The sequence below is a fragment of the Parambassis ranga genome, chromosome 5 (assembly GCF_900634625.1).
Source record: "Parambassis ranga chromosome 5, fParRan2.1, whole genome shotgun sequence".
Taxonomy (NCBI): Eukaryota; Metazoa; Chordata; class Actinopteri; family Ambassidae; genus Parambassis; species Parambassis ranga.
Genome location: NC_041026.1, coordinates 32,065,361 through 32,089,753, shown reverse-complemented (window position 1 = coordinate 32,089,753; position 24,393 = coordinate 32,065,361). Strand labels below are relative to the sequence as shown.

At 41.7% G+C, this 24,393-nt stretch overlaps 1 protein-coding gene across 1 annotated transcript; it reads left to right on the top strand.

Moving 5' to 3' along the window:
* Positions 1 to 470: 470 nt before the first annotated feature.
* frem1a (Fras1 related extracellular matrix 1a) lies at positions 471 to 24,264 on the top strand. The gene is made up of 37 exons (XM_028407207.1): positions 471 to 579; positions 3,730 to 4,155; positions 4,817 to 4,911; positions 4,997 to 5,307; positions 5,720 to 5,916; positions 6,010 to 6,333; positions 6,417 to 6,525; positions 7,023 to 7,154; positions 7,291 to 7,635; positions 7,722 to 7,864; positions 9,807 to 10,003; positions 10,084 to 10,174; positions 10,254 to 10,421; positions 10,498 to 10,706; positions 10,836 to 10,929; positions 11,011 to 11,263; positions 11,446 to 11,649; positions 12,908 to 13,093; positions 13,174 to 13,370; positions 13,439 to 13,649; positions 14,503 to 14,647; positions 14,742 to 14,883; positions 15,860 to 16,055; positions 16,390 to 16,654; positions 16,749 to 17,166; positions 18,802 to 19,003; positions 19,079 to 19,223; positions 19,299 to 19,428; positions 19,558 to 19,630; positions 19,802 to 19,951; positions 20,033 to 20,202; positions 20,282 to 20,329; positions 20,399 to 20,575; positions 20,658 to 20,789; positions 22,238 to 22,353; positions 22,446 to 22,531; positions 23,492 to 24,264. Exons 2-37 carry the CDS (start codon positions 3,916 to 3,918, stop codon positions 23,539 to 23,541), a joined length of 6,351 nt encoding a protein of 2,116 aa, XP_028263008.1. The 5' UTR covers positions 471 to 579; positions 3,730 to 3,915; the 3' UTR covers positions 23,542 to 24,264.
* Positions 24,265 to 24,393: the final 129 nt, after the last annotated feature.

The window sequence follows — 24,393 nt, the reverse complement described above, 5'->3', positions numbered from 1 at the left end:
CCACCTGATTCATTACTCTTGCAGATATAGGGCTTAGTGCTGTCACTGTTTTAGTTGTTACTTCTTGTCTTTTGCATCTTGCCTGTTTTTGGACCGTGCCTTTACCTGCTTCTAGTTTTACCTTTTACTTTAACAAAGTAATCAGTTCATATGTAATCAGCCAGTACTTTTTGGGGTACAGACATTTGTGGCAAAATGCTGCTGCTTGTTATCTACACCTCTTTTGTGCTGTGTGTGTAATCTGTTACTCTGTTTCTCTCCTTAGGTGTTCTATTTAGCCTTTCATCTTCTGCCTACGTCTGGTCAGTAATGACAAACCAGCAGGCACTTTGGACACTACTTTGATCTCAGTGTTTGTTTGGTTTTTCTGCTCCGATTACTGATTCCAGCGCAGCAACAAGAGGAGGAAGGCGTCCTGAGTCAATCCGTTTTTCCTGCCCTCCCTCTCTCTGTCTTTCTCTACTTATCTCACTCTGCCAGGGGTGGAGTCTGCTGCTAAAAAGTGAGCCAGATTCTGTCAATGAGGTAGTTTCTGTTAAAAGCAGAGGAGAGAAGACAGGTAGACGAGAAGTCCTTCAGGTAAGAACATGTCTTCATTTAAAAGGTGATATTTTTGTCCCTTAATGTTTGTATGTTTCTTCTTTTCAAAGTAGATATATGCATTGAATTTAATATACACTTGCCCGCCATCATCAGCAGTGGTGCATATAATGGGGAAATCACCTAAAACCAGCAGAAAATGTTCTCTTGTGTTCTAGCCTCTCACCTATATATCTGACACACTGTTTCTCCTACTTGCAGTTAGGGAGTATTTGAGAAAACTTGATCCTCACAGTGTTGGACAAAGGCCAAATGTTAGCCGCTCATTGTGTGTGTTTTCAGCGGAATAGCTCATCTTTCTTTGAAAATTTCTGCCTGCTAAGGACCCTGTCATTATTAAGATTAGAAGATGCTGTGAGTGGATGTAACCGGCATTCCCAGCTGTGGAGCAGAGCCACTTGTTACATGACACATCCCATTCCTACACAGCTGCTTTTTTGGGGTCCATCACTAGTCAAGGACAGAAAGAAGGAAGGGCTGGTTATAGTGTGAAGGAAGCCTTACTTACTCTAGTAGCTGTAACAGCTATGTTGGCTAATGAATCAAGCTAATACCAAGATTTTCACACCTAATATTCTATAACTTTTCTTCTCTTGTGCCACTGTAATGTTATAGTCCAGTAATTAACACAGTTCTTAACACAGAGTGCTTTGGTGGAACAGCCACACTGCAGCTTCACCTCTTGACCTTTACTACACAGATTCAGGCTTCAAGATGGCAGTGTCCTTACATTAGATATTTTGGCTCTCAATCACGAGCTTTGAAAGTTTGGAATTTTCAATTACTACGTTCGCTGTAGTTTAAAAATCATTCCATGCTACTGGTAGCATAGTGGTTATCAGTGAGCAGAAGGCTCACCCAGAGTACAAGAAAAGGGAGCACACATTTGGTTAATAAAATGGTGGAAAATGTCAGATAAGCTTGTAAGCTAACTCTTGATGATTTTGTCAGTTGGCAAAGTACTAGCACACAAACACCTCAATAGCATTGGAAGATATCTTTCTTGCACTGGCAAAAGTATTTATTTTGCCAACTGTGCTGTAACAGGCTAATTGGTTTTGGATATTAGCATTCAAAATGTTCATTAGCATTCAAAATGTTCTCTTTTACTGTATATTATTATTATATTTAAGATGACTACATTGTACTTGGATACTAATAGACAAATGGATTTACTATTCAACAAATCCCTTTTTTTAAATAGAAGCAGGTAAATTGCAAGTAACTGCCGAAAAGATCAGATGAGATTTTACATTTATTACGACTGGCCAGGCTTTGTGAGTACAGAGGGTGTGAATCAGCTGGAGAGAGTGGTGCTCCAGCACCGGTGTTTTGTTTAGATTAAGGAGTGCATGTTGTACTACTGTGAGTTTAACAATGGAATGTAAATGAAGCCTGTCATTAGCCCTGCTGGCTTTGACTCTCAGCAGATGCTGAGGGTCCTCATGATTGACATGTCAGCAGAAAAAACAGCTCACTCCTGACACGCAAGGTTAAGTCAAGTTGTGGTTGGTGGTCTGTACTTGTCCTTGCTTCAGGAAATAGCTTGGCATGGCTGGATGCATCTTGTTGATGTATAGAGACTGTAATGTGACGCTTTGCCAAAACAGGAAGAAGGATCAGGAACCCTCAGTGTGCTCCAGGCAGCTTAAAATTGGGACCTTTCCCAGCACTCCCATCTGCAGCCTCCCACTGGGACTCACATGAGTCAGTGGGCTGTCCGAGACACATCTCGAAAGTCTTTGTGTTGTCACACTGGGATTATTAGCAAGTGATTTAGTGCGACAGTGCTGGAGTCAGTGATATCTCCTGAAATGTAATCTGTCAAGCCATGCAGTTGGACTTTGGTTTGCTTTCTATCTCACACATAGTACTGAGGTTTGGTGATAATCTAGCTCACAGTCATCCCAGAGGTGAATTAGTACATGTACATGAATTGTAAACACAGTTCGGTCTGAATTGGATATGACCATGTGGAATCCCATTCGGTGTCTCCCTGAACATGATCTTTGCTGCTTCCTAAACACATGCATTGTTCAGAGGGACAGGCTATAACATGTTCCCCAATGCAGGCTGATTATAAGGCGCTTTCTGTGTGAGGTCTGGGATATGTGTCCCAGGCAAGTGATGAAGGAATGCAGCAGGATGACACCTGAAGCCTGTTTTCAGATACAGAACAGCTCCAGCAAATGTCCTGAGAAGATCAAGAGCAGATAAGATACAACATTATTGATCCCTGCAGAGAAAGGAGCAGCAGGAAACTGATCCACAGAAAATAGAATAAAAACAAACAGTCTGTAGAAGTAGGGAAGTGGTTTTAAACATAACATTTTAGGCCCACTTAATTATAGGAAGTTTGTTCCTTCCTGCTTTAAAGACGAGTCTTGTGAATCCCATGTTGGGTGTAACATGTCAGAGGTCAGAGGTCACTGACAAACATCATGTCATTATAGGAGTGTTTAGCTTCAGGGTAAAGCCAACATTTGTTTATAGTGAAGATATTTCCTTGCTGAGCAGTAACAAAACAAGATGTGGAACATGCCTGAAGCTGAATAAAAATTCCCACTATTGCTATTTCCTGACTTATAATTACAAAAACTCCAGGTACTATTAAACACCAGTGTTGGTCTGTGTGTTCATATCGCTGCTTGTTCAGAAGTCTCATCTAATGACATTGTTTGCTGAAAAGTTATGATGGAAGTAAAGATGAGATAATCTCAAGAGTAAGCAAATCAGACAGACACAGATTTTAACACATGCAATACCATTGATGTTAGCTGTTCTCTATGATGTAAAATAAATGGTCAGCCCTTTATTGTTAATGTTAGTAAAGTCTTAAATATTACAATGGCCATAAATAAAGTACATCTAAAATACATCTACAAGAAAACATTTTTTTCATTTTTTTTCTTGTAAATAGCTTTAAATTGTCCAAAAGACAGTTTAAAATAATATTCTAAATGTAAATTAGCATTTTTTCTTACACATGTGTCATTTAAATGTCAGAAAATACAATACAGCTATAAATTATTGTTAATTTGGCATGTTAGTAACATCATAAATGTGGCTCTAAAATGTTCATGCTAACCTGCTAGCCAAAATATGACTTGTTGACACTTTTTTTTACAGCTACTGAAGGATCATGTGACCTGGTAAAAACCCATAGCCACATGCAGCATGCTCATCATGCACACAGAGGAAATTGGATCTTCTTAAGAGGAAAACCATCCTATGCTTTACCAAGTCTCTGACTTTTGACCCTTTGTCTGTGTGGACCTGAGCACCGACAGGCCGTGTAGGCTGTGGCTGACAGTGATGGTCTCACAGGGTCAAATGCTGTCCTGGACACTGCTTCCAATCCTGCTGGGACTGATCTGCTCATCTGCCGGGTCTCTGGTGAAAGTTAACAAGGGTTTAAAGGTGAAACGGGGTCAGTCGTCCTACCTGCAGGAGGGGGACCTGAAGTTCCTTATTCCACAGCAGAAGGATGCGTGCAAGGTGGAGGTGGTTTTAAATGAGCCCATAACTCAACGTGTGGGAAAACTCATGCCTGAGGTAGTGAAAAAAAAATCCCCCTTTCTATAAAAACCTGCATGTTACCATGAGCACTAAAACATGGCTGTATAGTTTCAGGGCATACATTACACTTCCATAACACTGTCTGACAGCTAACATGTAGGAAACCATATATCACATGTCATCATCTGTTGTAATGATGACAACTCAGTTTTTTTATTTGTTTTCCCTTTTAGACAGGCAGATTCTATTATTTCTATTTCCTACCAGATTCTTAAAAAAATACTGTGTAAATATGTCAGCACATTACATTTAAATATTCCCAGAGTTAAGGTTGAGAGTCTAGAGGAAAGTTCTTTTTTTTTTCTTCTTCTTTTGTTTTTCAGGCAGACAGGCCGTCTCCTGTCTAATAACTCTCTGCTGACGGATACAGTCATCTGCTTAGTGTCCCTATCTGTTGGAGGAGTTTACTTTGAGTTAAACCAGCTAGCATATAGGTCCTCTGCTATAGTAATCTATGAATGTACTTCAACACAGCAATCTCTGCTTCTGCTGTACTGTAATACAGTAGTTGACTTACTTTGTTTACTTATATGAACATGAGCAGTACTTTAGTTTCCTGTTATTCCACCATATGTTTATGTTTATGTTTGTCTGTCATGATACTGACTTTATAGATGTGTTGCATTATTTTCTTTAGGTGTTTAATTGCCATTATCTGGCTGATGAGGTGAAGTATGTCCACAATGGCTGTCCATTGTTAAAGGAGGACACAGTCAAGCTTCGTTTGTACAGGTACAAATGCTGGATAAGTATTTAATACAGACAGAGTGAGTTTGTTTAGTGGAAAGTCTAATTATTTAAAAAAATGTTTGTCTAGGTTAACCGAGACAAAGTCATATATGGAGGTGTTTACCCTCCATGTGGAGATTATGGAACCTGAATGCAGCATCATCAGGCTGGGCCCCAAATCTCTGGAGGTGCCTGAATTCTACAGCCTCTCTAATACTGTCGACGGCAATGTGGTGTCCTTTCACTATGAAAGAAGGTCTAGCATGGAATGCAGCATCCACATCAGTATCCAAAATACCCACCTGCCAGCCCACGGGCAACTGGTCACTGGGGAGCTGGAAAAAGCCACAAAGAGAGGGGACGAGCCGGAGAGCTTTATTCACCTCCGTCAGCAGCTTGGTAAGCTATGAAATCCTGAATTCTTATTAAGGTGATTATAATAGATCAGCTGGAACAAGTGCTTTAGATATGTATTATCTCTCATCTCTGGCCACAACTGCCACTGGATGCTCACACTGGGGGACCTACGGCAGACCATACAAACCATACTAACTGACCATTGGGTCCCAATGGCTGTAGCCAACTAGATCATACCACTGATGAAAAGAACTGGTGTTTATGTAGCGCTGTATTAGCAGATCTGTAAGTTAATGCATAAAATATGAAGGAAAGACTAGTTAAGAAACACGTTAGCATCATAATCTGTTCTGAAACCATTGTTGTTATTTGTGCATGAGTATACATCTCTGTAAGGTTGACATAGATGCGTCTGAAAGGTTTTATACCTCTGCACGCTTGTGTCATTGTTCAGATAATAAAGAGAAAGCAATGTGTAAAACTGAAGACTGCCTGAAGGGTTTGAAGCTGGTGAAGTTCACCAAAATTCCCTGTGATGACTTCCTGATGATGGGGCTAAAATATCAGCACATAGACCCTCCATCTCCAGAAATAGACTATATTGCAATCAGATTGGACCTCAAGGACACCCGGAGTGGCAGCATATATCAGGTTAGCATATATCTATGACACTGTGCTTATGCCTGACATACATTTTCTTGTATGGGTTCAATTTAAAAAAACACTTCCTATACCATGTTGTAGTCTGAACAGGCCTGGATTCCAGTGCGGATAGTCGGTGCAATGCCCAACCAGCCTCCCAAACCATCCTTCATGTCTATGTTTATCCTTGAGGTAGACCAGTTCATCCTCACACCACTCTCCACTGCGACAGTAGATGCCGAAGATGAAGAGACTCCCAAACAGCTTTTAGTTTTCAACATCACCAAACCTCCTGCAGAAGGCTTTATCACCCATCTGTCAGATCACACTCGCCCCATCTGCTCCTTTACATGGCTTGATCTGAATGACATGCTTATTGGGTATCAACCACCAAACTCCTCACATACCCAGCGTAGGAATTACGAGGTAGCACAACCCTTTTTGATATGTATATTTGCACTAAACCAACCAACAGCCTATGTGTTATCACTGCAGTTTTTTCTATACAGGTGGAATTTGAGGTTCACGATTTTTTCTTTGAGATGAGCCAGCTGATGACTGTCCACATGTCTGTACGAAATGCAGACACAAATGCACCCAGAGTGTCCTGGAACATGGGTATGTTAGCATATTCATATGCAATAGTTGACTACAACTTAGCAATTTGCTTAATGGGAAGAAACCTTAAGAGGGACTCGGCTCATTAGGAAGAAAAGTTCAACATTTAGAAGATGATGTCCCAGGAGAGAGTGGAGACCAAAGCTGGACTAAATACAAAGAGCATGAATACTGAACATTTATTTTTATTTCCCGAAAATACACCACTGTACAAATAAATGCTACCTTTTTTGTGTCAGATGAGCTAACTCTATATCCAAACACTGTTGCTGTGTCTTTAATCACCCATTCACTCACTAGTGCCTGCTCACTTATGGGAAGTTCATTGTAGGTGATGTTATGGCAAGCAAAAATGACATCCTTGATTTATAAATACATGGTTGAGCACAACGCTTAATGCTACATAGTGGTTCCATAATCCTAGCAAGCCACATATTATACACAGTATAACCTAGCTAAGTGTACCTTCTCTAACCCCATTTTGTTTTGTACTGTAGGTCTTAGTTTGTTAGAAGGTCAGAGTCGCCCAATAACATGGGAGCAGCTCCAGATTGTGGATAACGACAATCTGAATGCTGTACGCATCATCACTGTGGATGGCCTGCAGCATGGACGGCTGACTGTCAGAGGTACTGACACAAAACCTGCCCGAAGAAACTAAATCACCATAATCTGACCTTTTTTATCTAGTTTGCAAACTAGACTAAAAAATTTGAATACCATCGAGACATAATAATTTTTTTTCCTCGCTTATGTGTATACTAGGTGGCAAAGGCTTCATGTTCACAATCAGGGACATCCGAGCAGGCGTAGTCCGCTATCATCATGATGACAGCGACTCCACAAAAGACTTCATTATCTTCCGCATTACCGATGGCCGCCACCAGACCCGACACAAATTCCTCATCAAGATCCTTGCTAAAGACGACAGCCCACCTTTCCTCATCGCCAACATGCTTCTAGAGGTTTCTGAGGGCCAGATGGCTCTGCTGAGGGGTTGCACCCTGCAAGCCTCAGACATGGACTCCAGTGATGATTACATCCTTTTCAACATCACACGTCCTCCACAGGCAGGAGAGGTCATGAAAATCCCAGGACAAGGGCTCACAGGTCAGGAGAATGGATCTAATTACTTTTTACTTTTGTTTCATTCTGTATTAACCACACAGTGCTATGCTTCTATTTATATAATCCAGGATACCCTGTTAGCCACTTTCTGCAGAAGGACCTGGCACAATCTATTGTTTACTATCGACATCTTGGAAACAAGGTGTTCCATGATTCCTTTGAGGTGGTGTTGTCAGATTTCCATGATCCCCCGAACCTGTCAGAGCCTCAGGTGGGTAGCAGTAACAGTTAACAGTAAAATAGAAACATACTCTGGAGTTAGAAACATTAATCTTCATCTATGCATACCAAAGAAGGTATATCGGGGATTTCAAACTCAAATTGACAGGAGGCCACATGCTGCTGTGCCATGTGCGTAAATGCATACAACTATCTCTCATTCTCTACCTCTTTGGATAAACACCAAAGAGTAGCCCTAACCAGGATGTACTGGATTTGAAGTTGCAGTTATCACTCACTATTATTGGTACTCTGTACTGTGCGTTGTTTCTCCTCTTGTCTCCCTGATCCTTCTGTTCTCTGTGTTTAGTCGAGTAATCACACTTGAGATTATTTTCCTTAAGGATGACGATTTTTGATGATTTTTTTTGCACAGCAGGCAGGTTTGTTTCCACCATATTCTTCGCTGTTATGTTTGCTGCACAAAATAAATAATTTGTATTAGTATGACTGTGGTTTTATTTAGTGTGTATATGTAGATATTGTGGTGCGGGTAGAACATCGCAGTGGGCCGGAATTTTGCCCACAGGCCTTGAGTTCTGACCCACCATCTGGCACAACAGCTTAGCTAACATGCTACTAAAATCGAGGGTCTTAATGATGGCCTGGGAGTTAAACAGTCTATATAGCCATGTTGCTAGCATACCCTAAAAATCCATAGACAAGGATTCCAGATTTCTGCCTTATATCATGTCCAGTAGCTCTTTCCTGCATTAAATCATCCTGCATTAAACTATCCAGCCGAGACTGGATAGGACTAAGTTAGAGAAGATGCTCCCCTGGTCTTGTGGATTGAGGACTACCTGACAGGCTGTGAGCTGTGTGTCTGACACCCTGACCAGCAATACTGGGGTTGGACAAGGAACTGTGCTGTCTCCCTTTCTATTCATCACCTACACAGCTGACCTCCAGTACTGCTCTGAGTTGTGTCACCTTCAGAAGTACTTGGATGACACAGCCATAGTTAGTTGTGTGGAGAACAGACGGGAGGATGAGTACAGGTGCCTTGTGGAGTGTTTTGTCAGGTGGTGTGGGGGGAGTCACCTGCAGCTGAACGTGGCCAAGACAAAGGAGATGGTGGTGGACTACAGCAGGGATAAGCCCCCGCCCTCTTTAGTCTGCATCACCCTGGCCTGCAGCATGGACGGCTGACTGTCAGAGGTACTGACACAAAACCTGCCCGAAGAAACTAAATCACCATAATCTGACCTTTTTTATCTAGTTTGCAAACTAGACTAAAAAATTTGAATACCATCGAGACATAATAATTTTTTTTCCTCGCCACCCTAAAGATGTGGACATAGTCTCATCGTACAAGTTCCTGGGGGTCCAACTGGACAATAAACTGGAGTGGTCAACAAACACTGAGGCTGTCTACAAGAAGGGCATGAGTAGACTGTACTTCCTGAGGAGACTCAGGTCCTTCAATGTATGCAGCAGGATGCTCCACATGTTCTACCAGTCTGTCATGGCGAGCACCATCTTTGCTGTGGTTTTCTGGGGATCAGGCATTAAAGCAAAGGACACCAACAGACTGGACAAACTTATTAAAAAGGCAGGGTCTGTTGTTGGTTTTAAGCTTGCCAACCTGGAGGAGGTGGCGAGGGAAAGAGTGCTGGCTAAACTGCTGTCAATCATGGACAATCCCTACCACCAGCTCCACAACACTGTGGACAGACTGAGAAGCAGCTTCAGCAACAGACTCCTGCTGCCCCGCTGCTCTAAGGAGCGGTACAGGAAGTCATTCCTGCCGTCCGCCATCAGACTCTATAACTCATCTGTGACTGTCAGAGCTGTGCTCACAAACTTGGACTAAATTAGAAACTAGATTAATAAAGTAAATCTTAACCTTAATCAAAATCTAAAACAAGACAAAAAGAACTTACAATGAAATTTCATATAGATTTTCTTCATTGGCTTCTAATTGTCTAAAGGTGGTGATGGTGCATATAGAACCTGTTCCAGACCAACCACCTAAAGAAGTTCCTGGGTCCACTCGATGTCTTGTGGTCAAAGAGACAGAAGTGGTCCATATAACACGACAACAGCTGCACTTTGTGGACCAGGAGTCAACAGACATTGAGCTAACATTTACCATCACTACTCCACCTTTCTACACTGGCCCTCACAGGTGAGTGCATCCTTGCCTTCAGAAAACACACTATAGGTAAACATTCTGTCTGAGCCATGAGATGTTTTATTAATCAGCAGCAGCCCAGATGCAGGGAGTCTGTTCCTGGTCGACAGCACGCCCAAATTTACCAAAGACCCTGATGCACCAGTGCTGAGGCTCTTCACACAGGTACATCATTTTATTTTTATTGTTTTAGGACTATATTGTTTGGTCCAATCAAAACTTATCCATGTTATCCTCCTTTCAGCATGCAGTGAACTTCATGAAAGTAGCCTATATGCCTCCAATAACAGACATTGGTCCCTACCCTCAACATATCCAGTTTGTCCTCTCTGTGACCAACCATCTGGGCAAAACAATCACAGGGATCTGCTTTAACATCACCATAATGCCAGTGGACAACCAGCCACCACAAGTAGAAAAAAGACCAAATCTTATTTGTTTTGTTGTTATGGAAATATATTTTATCAGAAGGATTCATTCCGTTTCAGGTTATCACAAACTCTCTGACTGTGGACGAGGGAGGGGAGTGCTGGCTCAGCCCTGAACATGTGCTGCTGTCAGATGTGGATTCTGTAGAAGAAGCCCTGCATATTGAGCTTCAGACTGAACCACAGCATGGGGCTCTGCAGCTAGATGGTCTCCCACTAAAACCAGGCCAGGCCTTCAGTCTGCATGACATGAACAGCCATAAAGTTAGGTCAGACATCCTGAAGCATTACTTTCTCTGGATCAGTGTTATTATTTGTTTTATTCTTGTCTTATTAAAAAAATAAGCTACCTATTGATACATATTGATTCACCAAAGCTTTATTTATTTCCCCTGCAGGTACAATCACGACAGCTCAGAAACTACAGAGGACAGCATTGAATTCACAGCGACAGATGGTATCAATTCAGCCAGCTTTATTCTGCAAGTGAAGGTAACATCTGTCATTCAATAAAAAAGTACATGTAAAGATAAATTACATAGCACCTTTATCATTCCTGCTTTATAATTTCAGGTCATGCCTGTTAATGATGAAGTTCCAGTAGTAGCTGATGGTTTGAAACCAGTTCTCAATTGTGAGGAAGGACAAGAAATAGTCATCACAGCAGAGTATATCTACGCTACAGACGCTGACAGTGACAACACCAGCTTATCCTTTCTCATTGCCCGGCAGCCATTTCATGGTGTGGTGCTGCGGAATGGTGTAGTGGTTGATCGCTTCATCCAGGCAGACATTACTGCAGGCATCATAACCTACAAACACACAGGTAGACACCGGAAACTGTAAACTCTGATAACAACCTGAGAAAAAAATGGAATGGTTGGCTGTGGTAAGGCTGTAATTGTCTGAAATGAATTAATTATTATTCCAAAAGCTAAAAACAAGAGCCTAATGACAAATATTTCACCATGTATTTAATAAATACTGTCTTTACGATTTTGGTTGCAGGATTAGAGATAGGCCTCACTCCTCGCCATGACACCATCACCTTTGTCATCTCTGATGGAGAGACAGCGACGTCAGCCTTATGCTGCAGTGGAGGGAGTCCCATCAGGACCAGAGGCACAGCTCAGCATCGGGACAGTCTGCCTGTGTACGATCTCCACATCACAGTGCTTCCTGTTGACAGCCAGTCACCTTCACTGGTTACAGGTGGGCTGTTAAATGTGATTTCCCACAAAGAAAGTGAAAAAGTTTGTAAAGCATAATGTTCTAGCATCAAGGTTCTTAAAGTGTAGGGGTTTAACTACTAGTGGGGAACAAACATGACAGGTGGGTCGCAACCAGGGTACAAAATTAACACCCATCAAGTGCCAAATGTAGGTAGATTTTGCCCTTGGTAAGTAAAGTTTGGAGGTCTACCCAGCACACAGACGACAACATTTTAGTACAATCCTTTTTGCTGGAGCTTTTGTCTCTTTAAAATGACTGATTTGAGTGACAGGCAGCTACAGCACAAGCTTACATCTTACATAATAGCTTGCTTATGCCGGCTACACTTCAATCATGAGAGACTCAGCGAACTGAATGAGAAAGATTTATTAAGTACAAAGTTTGAATGTGCATTGGCGTCCTAGACCCCGTCGTGAAGACCACATCCGAAAAGGGGGGAAAACGCAAGAGGAGAGGCTGCTGGATCAGAAGATCCCCCCGGGGTCTAGACCTGGTGGTGGTGGAGAGCTGGAGGGCAGGAGATAGGAGGCCTTAACTGGCATGGATCTGGTGGTGCTTGGGGTGGAGGAGGGTTGCCAGGTTTGATCAGAAGACAGCTGGAGAAGAGACGAAGACTTTTAAATTTCGTGCTAAGCTGTGATTGGTCAGGAGAGGGATGGAAAGCGACAGCTGATTGGTGAGGGAGGTGCTTTCTATTAAGCACCTGACTAAGAGAGCGGAAGAGAGGGGGAGCAGAGGAGTGAGGGATAGAAGGAGAGAGATTAGGAAGTGGATAGGGATAAATGGTGACTGAAGGGAAACAGAGTCTTCCTGCTTGAACGTATGCTAAAAGCTACATTTGTAGTCCACCTCTTTGCTTACATTTGGATTAACTGGGAGTTTAGGTGGCATGCTAATAATGGCGGAACAGTGTAAACAGAATCACACACAAATCAGCGCCAGCCTGAAGGACATGGTCAAGACTTGCTCTTAGATTAATGATGGTGATGGTCGGAGTGGAGGAGAGACCAATGTGTGTTTTCTGTTTTCAACTGCTGGAAGACACTATTTCTAAAGAATACACTATTTCTAAAAAAATATGTATTTGTAAAGTTTAGAACTAGGTATTTCAGTAAATAGGTCTATATTGTTACTTTTTAAAGACAGGTGGGGCTTGACACTTTTTTCTTTTAAGTGAGGAATGACAGAAAAGGTGTGAGAACCACTGCTCTGGCGTGATTTCTCTCCTTGTTTTCAGGTGACATCTTTAAGGTGGATGAAGGTGGAACTGCTCCAATTACTGTGTCTCATTTGAAAGCTTCTGACATAGACACAGCCCTGGATGAGCTTGTGCTCAGTCTGATTTCTGCTCCCCAGTTTGGCTACATTGAAAATGTCCTTCCCAGTCCCGGCTTTGAGAAAAGCAACACAGGCATAAGCATAGGTAAGCATCATGATACACTGGATATTATCATAAGACAGGTGAAAGAAAGTAATCATTTCACATGTCTCTCTTTTCCCTAGCCTCTTTCTCATACAAAGACATCATGGATGGCCATGTAAACTATGTACAGTCCCGGCACCTGAGGATTGAGCCCACTGCTGACCAGTTTATGCTCTCTGTATCAGATGGCAAACACAGTTCAGGCCACGTTCCTTTCTACATCATTATTAACCCAACAAACGATGAGATCCCAGAGTTTGTGGCTTACAATATCACAGTAGGTCTTTATAATCTCATAAATCACTGTATATGATCAAACATTAACCAATTTTCCTGTGTCATAAGGCACAAGAAGGAGAGATGAGGCAGCTGGACTTGACAGTGTTGCACGCAGTGGATCTGGATGTCCCCCAGAACATTCTGCGGTTCAGTGTGCTCAAACCTCCTCAGCATGGCAGCATCATCAACTACAGAAGTGGAGAACAAATCAACAAGAAGCGAAATGCCGACCTCTTGTCCCTTGTGGTCGAATTCACCATGATAGATCTTATAAATGGTACTTTTTCACATAAGCAGCAAACTTTTGATATTTTCTGACATTTAAAGGTAGGGTAGGAGATTTCATTCTGATGCACTTTTTGTTAAATTAGTCTAACTTCTCTTTACATTCTGATAGTAACCAATTAGTTAGGCAGTTTCGCATAAAACGAAGAATATGAATCATCTGTGGAAGCTATAAAATGCTAAAAACATCAGCCAATCCTCCGGGACAACCCTGCGCGGATTACTGGCTGGTTGTCACTCTCTTCCTGCTCTGCACGCACCAGAGAGGTACGTGCATGATGGCCGAAGTCACAGACCGCAGCTCGTCTTCAGGTAATGCCATAATGCCAACGTCCATGTGATTGGGAGGAGTGGCTTCGGGGTGAGCTCTGAGAGAAAGAGGCGTGTGTTTACTTTCGAAATCTGGCTGACTAAGTTTTCAAAATCTCCTACCCTACCTTTAAGTTGTAAATTTAGGTAAGCCTTCAAGTTTATTTCAGACATTAGATTTGTTCTTTTTATCCATGTGTGTTTGTACATTTATGACTTTGATGTTAAACTATTAATCTTTTTTTCGTGAATTTTACTAAATGAAGATTAGAGATAATCTCAACCCCAATCTCTCATATATACAATGCACAATGGGACCTCCATTTGTACTTCAGCAGTAGTCATAATTTGTCATAATGCACCTGAAAAGTTTGGGTGCACTAAATAGGTCAGCAGTTGAAGGTTTTAAACTGACCTCCCACTGTGACTTCTCCTCCTGACTGAAGCGATCCCAAAGTACCTTTAGATTGGGTTATAAAGTGGCCTATGAACATTATCACACTTGCCAGTGTATGTATATCATCATTATCACACAGGTATGGATCTGATGTACATGCACGATGACTCAGAGAATATGGAGGACAGTTTCACCATCCAGCTGACTGATGGCAGACACCAACTTCACAGACAGGTGATGGTTAAAGTGTTGCCAGTGAATGATGAGGAGCCTCACATTGTCAGGTTAGACCAATAACTTCATCAGACTTCCTATTTAATGCAAGTCACCATATAACTGGCTGTGTGAAAGTGCATTTTCTGTTATTGTGGCCTTCAGGAACAATGGACTGGTCTTGGAACCAGGGGAGGCCAGGCTAATATCCAGTGTTGCATTGTTTGCACAGGACAGTGACACTCCATCTTCAGAGGTCATGTACATATTTGAGAGTGTTCCAACACAGGGACTACTTCAGCTTAAGGTTGGTACATAAAGCTTTTGAAGGAACAGCTGCTTGGTATGTTTGTGCCCATGTGTCAGTGTGTCGTCAGATTATAGCCACAAGTTATTTCAGCCTAGAAAATTGCCTCCTGTTAATTTGCATTGCCATTTATACTTGTTGGTATTTACACAGGTTACACAGTGTAGTTAGGGAAAAAAGGGTTTTTTGCTCATGTCATGCCAGTTGAATAGACTGGATTTCATTTACTACGCTAAGCTAAGCTAACGGTTGCACCGCCAGACCAAGACAATGCATGCATTGACACAAAAATGTGTTTGTTAACTTACTAACTTGCCGATTGCATAAAATGGTGACTTGTTCCTTTAAAGGTGACATTTATTTCTAACGCCATTTTGAATTTTCTAGTTCCCCCCAGCTCTGCACAGCTTTTTTGGCTCATTGTTTTGGTGTTTGGGCCCATGTATTTTGCAGTAACATCCTTGTTTTCAGCTTCTGCTGCAGCAAGTATAAGACCAATATCTCACTACAATGTTAGCAAGCTATCTAGCTTTGTATGTTGTCCTCTAATATAATCTGTCCTGATTATATTTTGTAACCAATCAGAGGTAAATTCACCAGCATACATTAAATACATGTTACTGTCATTATCGGCAGTATCAAAAGGGGGAAACAAACCTAACAATTTACCTTTATGTTGTATATACCCCTTACATTTCATATATCATTCAAGGGTAAAGTTATTTTTAGCTACAACTACATAGTTGTTTGGGTTTTAGAGCGTGTTGTGAATTCTTGAGGAATCAGGAATTCTATATCTTTACTGAGGCAAAACGGTGTTAAAAGACCATCTCCCCTGAACCTTGAAGAGCTGTGACTGTAAACACTGGAATGGAAGGATTTTATTGACATTTTACATAGTATACCACAAAACAAGTTAAAGAAAAACTGATACAGGGAGGTGCTGTGCTCCTAACTGTGACTAATCCCGTCTCAGGAAAGTCAGAACTGGGTGACAGTGACAGCAGGGGGAAACTGTACGCAGGAAATGGTGGACATGAACCTTCTACGTTACGTACACACGGGCATCAGTGCTGGCAAGACACAGGACTTCTTTGTCTTCCACTTGCTGGATGGAAAGAATCAATCACCTCCGCAGCAGTTTCAGATCTCTGTGAAAGATCTTGAAAAGGGTATGTGTTTTTAGTGGGACTTTGGTTTGTTAGAAATTATTGACTTGTGACACTCTCATGACTGCTAGGTCACATAACCAGTGTTTGTATGCTTAGTGTTTGGGAGCCAAAATATGACTTCTTACAGATAATATGATTGACAGATTAGTGGATGTAAGATTCTCTTAGTATAGATACACAAGATGGGAATGTAACCCAGATCTCCTGGTAGAGAGTTCAGCATGTCTATACTTCCACCAGTCCTCCTAAGAATTAACCTATTGGAGAGCCTTGTATATTCCATGCACTGGCACACTGTTTTGGTGACTGATGATGTCCCAATTGTGTTTTTCAGGAAGTATCGCCATCTTTGTGAAGCCAGTGAATGTCAGTCGAGGTGATCGTGTGGTGCTAACCACAGATGTGCTGCTAGCTACAGATGGTACAGATAAGCCAGAGGAGCTTCAGTATGTCATCACCAACCCACCTGCTCATGGACACATAGAGTACATCAAACATCCGGGGCTGGTCATCTCCACCTTCAGCCAGATGGACATAGCAGCAAATCTTGTAGGCTATGTTCATGACAACCGTGCCAGCGTGCAAACCGAAAGCTTTCAGTACGTGCAGATAGAGCTCTTTACACTACAGACTCAGACAGTTCTGAGGCCAGATACCTTAACACCAGGTCTGTTTGTCTGTATTTTTTGTCAGGTTTGTTGTGAGTAATGGTAAGACCAGCCGAAACGGAAGCTTTGAGATCGGTGTGGAAATGGTGGATCGTGTCCTGCCATCCCTGTCCTCAAACAAAGGCCTCACTGTCCCCCAGGGCTCTTCCATGATCCTGGGTCCTGACTGTCTGTCCTTGTCTGACCCTGACACTCCTCCCAGCGCCCTGACCTTTGTCCTCGTGCAGCCTCCACAGTATGGCAGACTGCTGGTAGCTGGTACCACCCTGACAGCTGGTTCAAACTTCACCCAGAGAGACATTAAAGAGTTGGATGTGACATACAAACACGATGGGGGCCCGTCACAGATTGATCGATTCACCTTTACAGGTTTTGACAGCACTCGTCAAGGTTTTCTGCTGGATGGTCGGTTACATACAGAGTCTGTGTTCTTCGCTATTCAGGTAGGTGGTAATAGGTATATAGTTTGAGTCACAGGAAATGTATGTTTTCCTATATAGCACCTTCACAATTCAGAGAATTGTGCAAGAAAAGGACAATCAGAATTCGCTCTTTCACTCAGCTGTAATATTGGTCTGTGCCAAGTAACCTCTAATGTTAAGAAAAGAAAAAAATCCACAGGACAACTAAAAACTAGCCAAATAATAAAATCAACATTAACAACAAGCAGGTTAACAAGCTAGATCCTGTCCACAGACAAGACGAGCGTGTGAAAAAAAGTACATCAGTATATTATGAAATATAATATAATAATATGAAGTAGTTGCAATTTCCTGTGGATTTTAACAGGTTGTTAAACTATTTTACCTACAGAAGTAAACACTTAATGACTATTTCAGTGACAGATTCAACAAAAACTGGGTGTCAAACAGAAACTAATTCCAAGTGAAACAACAGTTTTGTCAAACATACTGGTGCTACTACACTAACAGCCTCCATATCTAAGGCCTTATCTCATTTACAGAGACAAAAAACTGGCAAATCCCATAGAAAAATGAACCAAACTGCTTAATGCAGATAATACTGAAACACTAAAATACTAACTTACAAAAAGATGCATGTCTTTATTTTTATTTGCTTATAAAACTGCTGAATTCACAACAAACCTTGTGGATGTGTTACGCACTGCCTTATCTGCTACATCAGTGTTTCCCTGTTCATATAATGCTCCACTGTGTCCTGACGGTCCATCACATGTGTTTTATTCTTGCTGATAAGAATAGGAGCAGGTGGCTATGTGCACTGGCTAGGCGAGGCTGAAGCTAGCAGGCTAACAGGGGCTAACCTGGCCTTATTACAATATGGGTTAATGCTGAAAATAACTCTAACTCTCCGTGTCTTTGTTAGGAATCTCCTCATGTCCATTGTGTGTGGGGAGGGAGCAGAAAAGGCAACATGTCGTCAGACACATAATACCGTCTACTGTAACTGAAAGTAAACAGTAGCTTCCTCCCAACTTTTCTAAGTTGATTTAACATCAACCTAACGTCACCTGGGGCCATGTGACAAAGCAGTATGGCTTTAGCATGAGCTGGACTTTGTGGGATGACACTGACGTCACCTCCTCCAGCTTCGAGCAGCACTGACGGTTCTCTTTACGGTGTTTTACGCTCGCTCGAAGAAAGCCACTGGCTTTGTTAGGTCCGTACTATAGTAACGGTATTGCAGCGCTGTGGTAACCAGGAAAACATGGAGTGGGTTTCAGCGGTGAGGTTATTCTCTTATGAACCAAGTGGAACGGAGTGTTTCACAAGCAATCGAAAGTTTCCTACTCACTAAATGTGGTGGGGGGAGGGGGGGGGGGGGTTCCAAACGGGCCGTATTAAAATGTGAGGGGGACACGTCCCCCTCTGATATAATGGTAGCGACGCCTATGCCTAATTCACACAAATGTAAGCCAGCAACAGGATGGCAGAAGAATGTCGATTCAGTGATTGGTGGGATTTAGAACTTTGTTATGGTCGTTAAATCTAAAGCCAAGTTTTCCATCAGAAGAATCAAGTGGGTGCTCTGTTGTGTTCACTGTTCTTTCTGTGTGTGTCTTCTGTTCTTTTTCATCAAGCTGTGTATAATTTCAGATCAAACCTTTGGATAAGTCAGCCCCTGAGGTTGTAAAGCTGCTACCTCTTTGGAAAGCAGAGCTGTTACCTGATGGCCGATATGGCATTTTTCTGTCATCTCGAGAGCTGAAGGCTCAGGACACCAACAGCAAAGAAGAGGAGCTCATGTTCTGCATCATTCGTCCACCCTACTTTGGTTATTTGGAAAACATTACTACAGGTGGAACAGACTTTTGTTTCTACACTTCACATCTACACTTCAATTTAAAATAGTCTTCCTCTTTGCCCTTTACAGGAGGTTTCGTGCCACAGCGTTTCTCTCAGGCAGAGCTAAACAAAAGAACTATTGTCTATATCATAAGTCAGGACAGGGAGTCCCTCTCAGACAGCCTGGAGTTCAGAGTGTCCGATCCTCTGGGAATTACAGGGCCCTCTCATATGTAAGAAAAAGAGTGATACACCCATATTGTTCATGACATCAACATCTTTACAATTGTTGACCTTTTTTATTTCAGACTTGAATTCAGGTGGTCCACTGTGGAGCTGTCTCAGCCTCACTACTCTGTCTGTGAGGAACAGGGAACTATTTCACTGAGTGTCAAACGAAAGGGGAACTTGGCGGAGTCGTCATATGTCACTGTTAAGGTGCAAGTCATTTTTTACTATAACAGATTTATATTAGCTCTTATATATATTATATATATTATATTATATATACTTATATATATTATATTAGCAGATCCTAAGATTCCTGTAACACGCTTCTTTACACAGGTAAACAAAGTGACTGCAGCAGCTGCAAAAGATTTCCTCATAAATCCTTCTTCCCTCATTCAGTTTGATCCAGGTATGTACTAGGTAGAGATTTTGTATGGTGCTTTAAATTTTAAGGTTCACCTTCCTTATCAGTTGTGGTCAGAAGGTACGTCTCTGTCCAATTATCAATGTTTTCTTATGTTAAAGTGCTTAATTAAAATAAAATAAATAAATAAATATAAATACATTTTACTGTGTGTAGGAGTATCAAAGCGGAGCTGGCAAACTGAGATTATTGGAGACCACCTTGAGGAGGTTGATGAGACATTTGAAGTGCTGCTGGTCTCTCCTGAAGGCACAGTGCTTGGCAGCATCAACAGAGCTCAAGTCACCATCAGAGACTCAGGAAGAGGTGAAAATAATAATAATAATAATTTTTTGTATCATTAGATTTTTCTCATTAGAAGCTAAAGAAATTAAAACCTAACTACAGGGCAGTGCAGGCTTATCGAGGACCGGAAGGCTCCTGTTCTTGGAGGGACGGAGATCCGGTCAGACTTGTATCCCCAGCATGGATCCATCCAGTTCCGTGGAGACAGCATCTCGAGGCCAGGAGCAAGTCTTTCAAAAAAGAAAGTCCGAGTTCTAGACACTCCAAAATCAGTAAGTATTTCAGACATTTTATTTCTTTTTTTGCCTTTTAGCACAGACTTATTAATCACACCTTTGTTTTGTCTTTCAGATTGCACCTTCATCAGTTTTTCACAATGAGACAGACGTAGTTTACACTGTAAGTAGCAACAGCAGCTGATCCAAGTGTCAACAAAAGAGTCAGTTTCCACTGTCTTTTCTATTACAGTATCATGGAATCATGCAAATGCAAGTGGAGGATGACACTTCCCCTTCCAGGAAGGGCAGGAAGGCAAACATCAGGGTGCTCAGCATGGGGTCACAGCAGCAGGCGTCAGTAGTGCTTACCAAGCCGGATTCCCAAATACAGGCTTTGAAACCTCAAAAAAGACCGACTAAACAACACGTGAGTACAAATAAAGAGCTCATTTCTTTCCATTTAAAGGGAAAAGTACCATTATTTCCATGTGCCATTCTGTGGACCATAGACTACAGCTGAGACCTACATCCCCAAGCCATGTGTGCCAGAACTGATGGGACTTCTGCATTTTAACCAAACCACTAATCAGCTCTTTCACTGCAACGGTGTCTCCTGGAAACCATGGGCACCAACTGATCAGGTATTCAGTTACACAAAATGGTAAATGTCTGTGAAGAGCAGTGGTGGAATGTAACTAAGTATTTGTACTTCATTACTGTACTTAAGTATGTATTTATACCTAAGTAAAAATAATACTTTATACGTTTACTCCATTACATTTTGAATCTATTATCTGTACTTTCTACTCCACTACAAATTTTACAAGTACATTTATGAATACAGTTGTGTTCATACAGCTGTGCTGGACTATACTGCTGGACTGATGTCAGGTCAGACATGAAGATGGTGTCATGCTGCGAGCTGTGTTTCTCTAATGTGCCTTAATCATGATGACGGTGCACTAGCTCAGTTATAACTGGTTAGCTACTGTATGCTAACACAAATCCATCCATTAATCATTACATTAATCTAAAGCAAGAATACTTACACAGTAAAACTGGTGAATGCCTATTTTTTTTACCAGCCTCTCTGTTCACTTGATGCCCACAGCCTGCCTCATGACACACAAACCTGTCCATAGCTGGTTCTGGGTACATTTTAAAGATTTCTGTACTGGAAATGTGAATTAACTACACATCGTCAATTTTAATTTTAAAGGTAGGGTAGGAGATTACATCCTGATGCACTTTTTGTTAAATTAGTGTAACTTCTCTTTACAATCCGATAGCAACCAATTAGTTAGGCAGTTTCGCATTAAACAAAGAATATGAATCATCTGTGGAAGCTATAAAACGCTAAAAAGCCAATCCTCCGGGAAGACCCTGCGTGGAGTACTGGCTGGTTGTTACTCTCTTCCTGCTCTGCACGCACCAGAGAGGTACATGCATGATGGCCGAAGTCACAGACCGTCTTCAGGTAATGAGCGTCCATGTGATTGGGAGGCGTGGGTTCGGGGTGAGCTCCGAGAGAAAGGGCCGTGTGTTTACTTCCAAAATCTGGCTGACTCTCACTGAGATTTCAAAATCTCCTACCCTACCTTTTAAATGATTTCTTTGATTATTTAACCTGTTCAGATATCCTTTGCAATGGAAATCAATAATATATATTCGGTGCGTGAGTACTTTTACTTTTAATACTTTAAGTACATTTAAAAGTAAGTACTTAAGACTTTTACTTAAGTAGGATTGTTGATGTAGCACTTCTAATTTTACTTAAGTATATATTTTGCTGGGTATTTGTACTTTTACTTAAGTACCAAGCTTCAGTACTTCCTCCACCACTGGTCAAGTGAAAAGATTAGATGAGAGAAAAATTATCAGAGTCTGTGGTAACACCAACATGAGGGGTGACGTAATCGGGATCCAGCTATATAGAGCTGTCATCTGCATATGGATAATTCTAACATAAACATATAAAACAGTGATGGATCAAGGATAAAACCCGGCAGGACTCTGTAAGGATCTTCACAGAGAAATTGTCCATTTTTACAAATGTTGACGTGTCTGACAATTTACTGTCAAAATACAGATGGTGGGTTCCCAGTTGTGTCCTCAGGGCTGGACCTTTCATGGGGGCCATTGCTACATCCTCATTACTGAGACCAAGGCCACATGGAGCACAGCTAACAGGGCCTGCAGGGAAAGGTACACTCTAATTACACACTAATATTTTAATTGGTTGGTGGTGGTATAAATTCAACTTTAAAAATGAACACAGCTTTTTGTCCTTTCTTCAGATATAAAGGAACACTTGCAAGTGTTCTCTCTAAAGTCAACATGGACTGGCTTTGGGACTTCAGTGGAAGAAAATCATTCTGGATTGGTAGGTTATTTGGAATTTAGAAGTTAATCCAATTAGTATATACCCTTTAAACTGCAACTCATTCACTTCAAAGCATGACAACTGTCCCATGGATTGAACTTTAGAAATCTTGAAGTTAGGCTAACCTGGATGTGTGTTTGTGCGCTTCTAGATGAATGGGGATAACACAATGATGTCCGTTCCTTTATCTGTCAGGGTTTGAGTGGTGGGAGGACTCATGCGCAGGACACAGGCAGGTTAAAAGGCAAAAAAAGCAGTTGTTTATTTAAAGCCAGGAGGGCAAACAAAGCAAACTAAAAATCACACTTGGCATGGCAAAAAACTCTCCAAGACGAAAACAAAGTCACTTACAAAGAATCATGGGAGGCAGGTTCAAAAGGTATGGCGTGGCAAGGTAAACTAGGCTAAACAACTAAACAGACAGACACCAAGAACGACAAGACAAACTGGCAGGGAGTGCAGGGAAGACAAAGACTAAATACACAAGGGCCAGGGAAGACAACGAGACACAGGTGACACACATGAGGGCAGTGCAGGTAATCAAACAAGGAGGGAAACCACAGGAAGTAAAACTCAAGACAATGCACAGGGAGGACAGGACTACCAAAGTAAAACAGGAAGCACAAGACAAGACAACATCACAAAAACAGAAACCCAGGGAACAGAACAACAACCTAACAGATATTAGGGACACAGGATAAAGAGGAAAACCCAAAACAAGGGAAACAAAACCAGAACTAAACACCAGGTCGTGACATTATCAGGGTAATCCTAATTAAATCAGACTAGCTCAAGAGGCAGTAAATATGCATAAGGAAACACTAGCTAGCAGTTACACTGTAACATGGTGAGATACAGGAAGTGATCAGCAATAGCAGTGTATTAGTACAGTCTGAAAGAAGAAGTTACATAAATTCACAGCCTAGATGCTACATGCTGAGTTGTCTTTCCTTGTGTCAGGCCTGAATGACAGAGAGGGTGCAGGACGCTGGGAGTGGGGACTGGCGTGACCTGTCAGCTATACCACTGAGGAAGACTCCGCCTCGGTCCCAAATGAGAGGGAGGCAACAGTGCGTGCTGGTGTGGAGACGCGCAAAGTGGCAAATCAGGGACTGCAAGACGAGCAGAGGTCACCGCTTTGTATGTTCAATAAAGACTTAAAATGCTGTTTCACAGTAGACTCAGGAGGAAGGACTGCACCCCAGGATGCTTAAACTCTACTATAAAGGGCAGTGGGAACTGTTCCTGTGATTTATTATGAACTTGTACGTGGCAGTTATGATGTCACATATCCTGCTACACTGAGTACCTAAGTGCTTTTGTTTACACTGCATTTATTCTAATAACCACTGAAAGTATTGCTACATATCTAAAGTGTAAATGTATTTACTGTCTGTGTGTATTCTCACCCATGGCTCATCACACATGAATGCTTGGTCAGGTTCTCTTTCCAGCATCCCTCTTTCACTTTGAGTTGCTTCCTGGGTCGAGTTTAGGCACAAAATAACTAGGTTAGGTTGAGAAAAAATGTTCCTGGTCAGTCATGGTTACTACAGCAATAAATCCAGCCTCATAGGCTACTGAAGAAGTTACCCCCAACATTGGCTGACATTGACCTAATCTGATGACCATTTATTTGGATGAACTATTTGTCAATGAATGTGGACCACAAGCCCAATCAAGCATCCAAATGTGATGAGTTTGGAGTGAGTTTTAGACTTTTTGTTTTCATATTGTGCTTACATCGTAGATATTTTTAAATGAACATGTTAAATTTGTTTCAGTTAACCACACTCCTTTTGGATGCTGTGTCTTCAGGTAAAAATGAAAAGAAAAGGTTTGGTGTGTAGACAAAGGGAAAG

Excerpts from the sequence above, each read along its gene's own strand:
- frem1a (XM_028407207.1), top strand. The coding sequence starts at position 3,916 with ATGGTCTCACAGGGTCAAATGCTGTCCTGGACACTGCTTCCAATCCTG. Across the intron at positions 7,636-7,721 it reads CCCAGGACAAGGGCTCACAG|GATACCCTGTTAGCCACTTT; the intron begins GTCAGGAGAATG and ends TATATAATCCAG. Across the intron at positions 7,865-9,806 it reads CGAACCTGTCAGAGCCTCAG|GTGGTGATGGTGCATATAGA; the intron begins GTGGGTAGCAGT and ends AATTGTCTAAAG.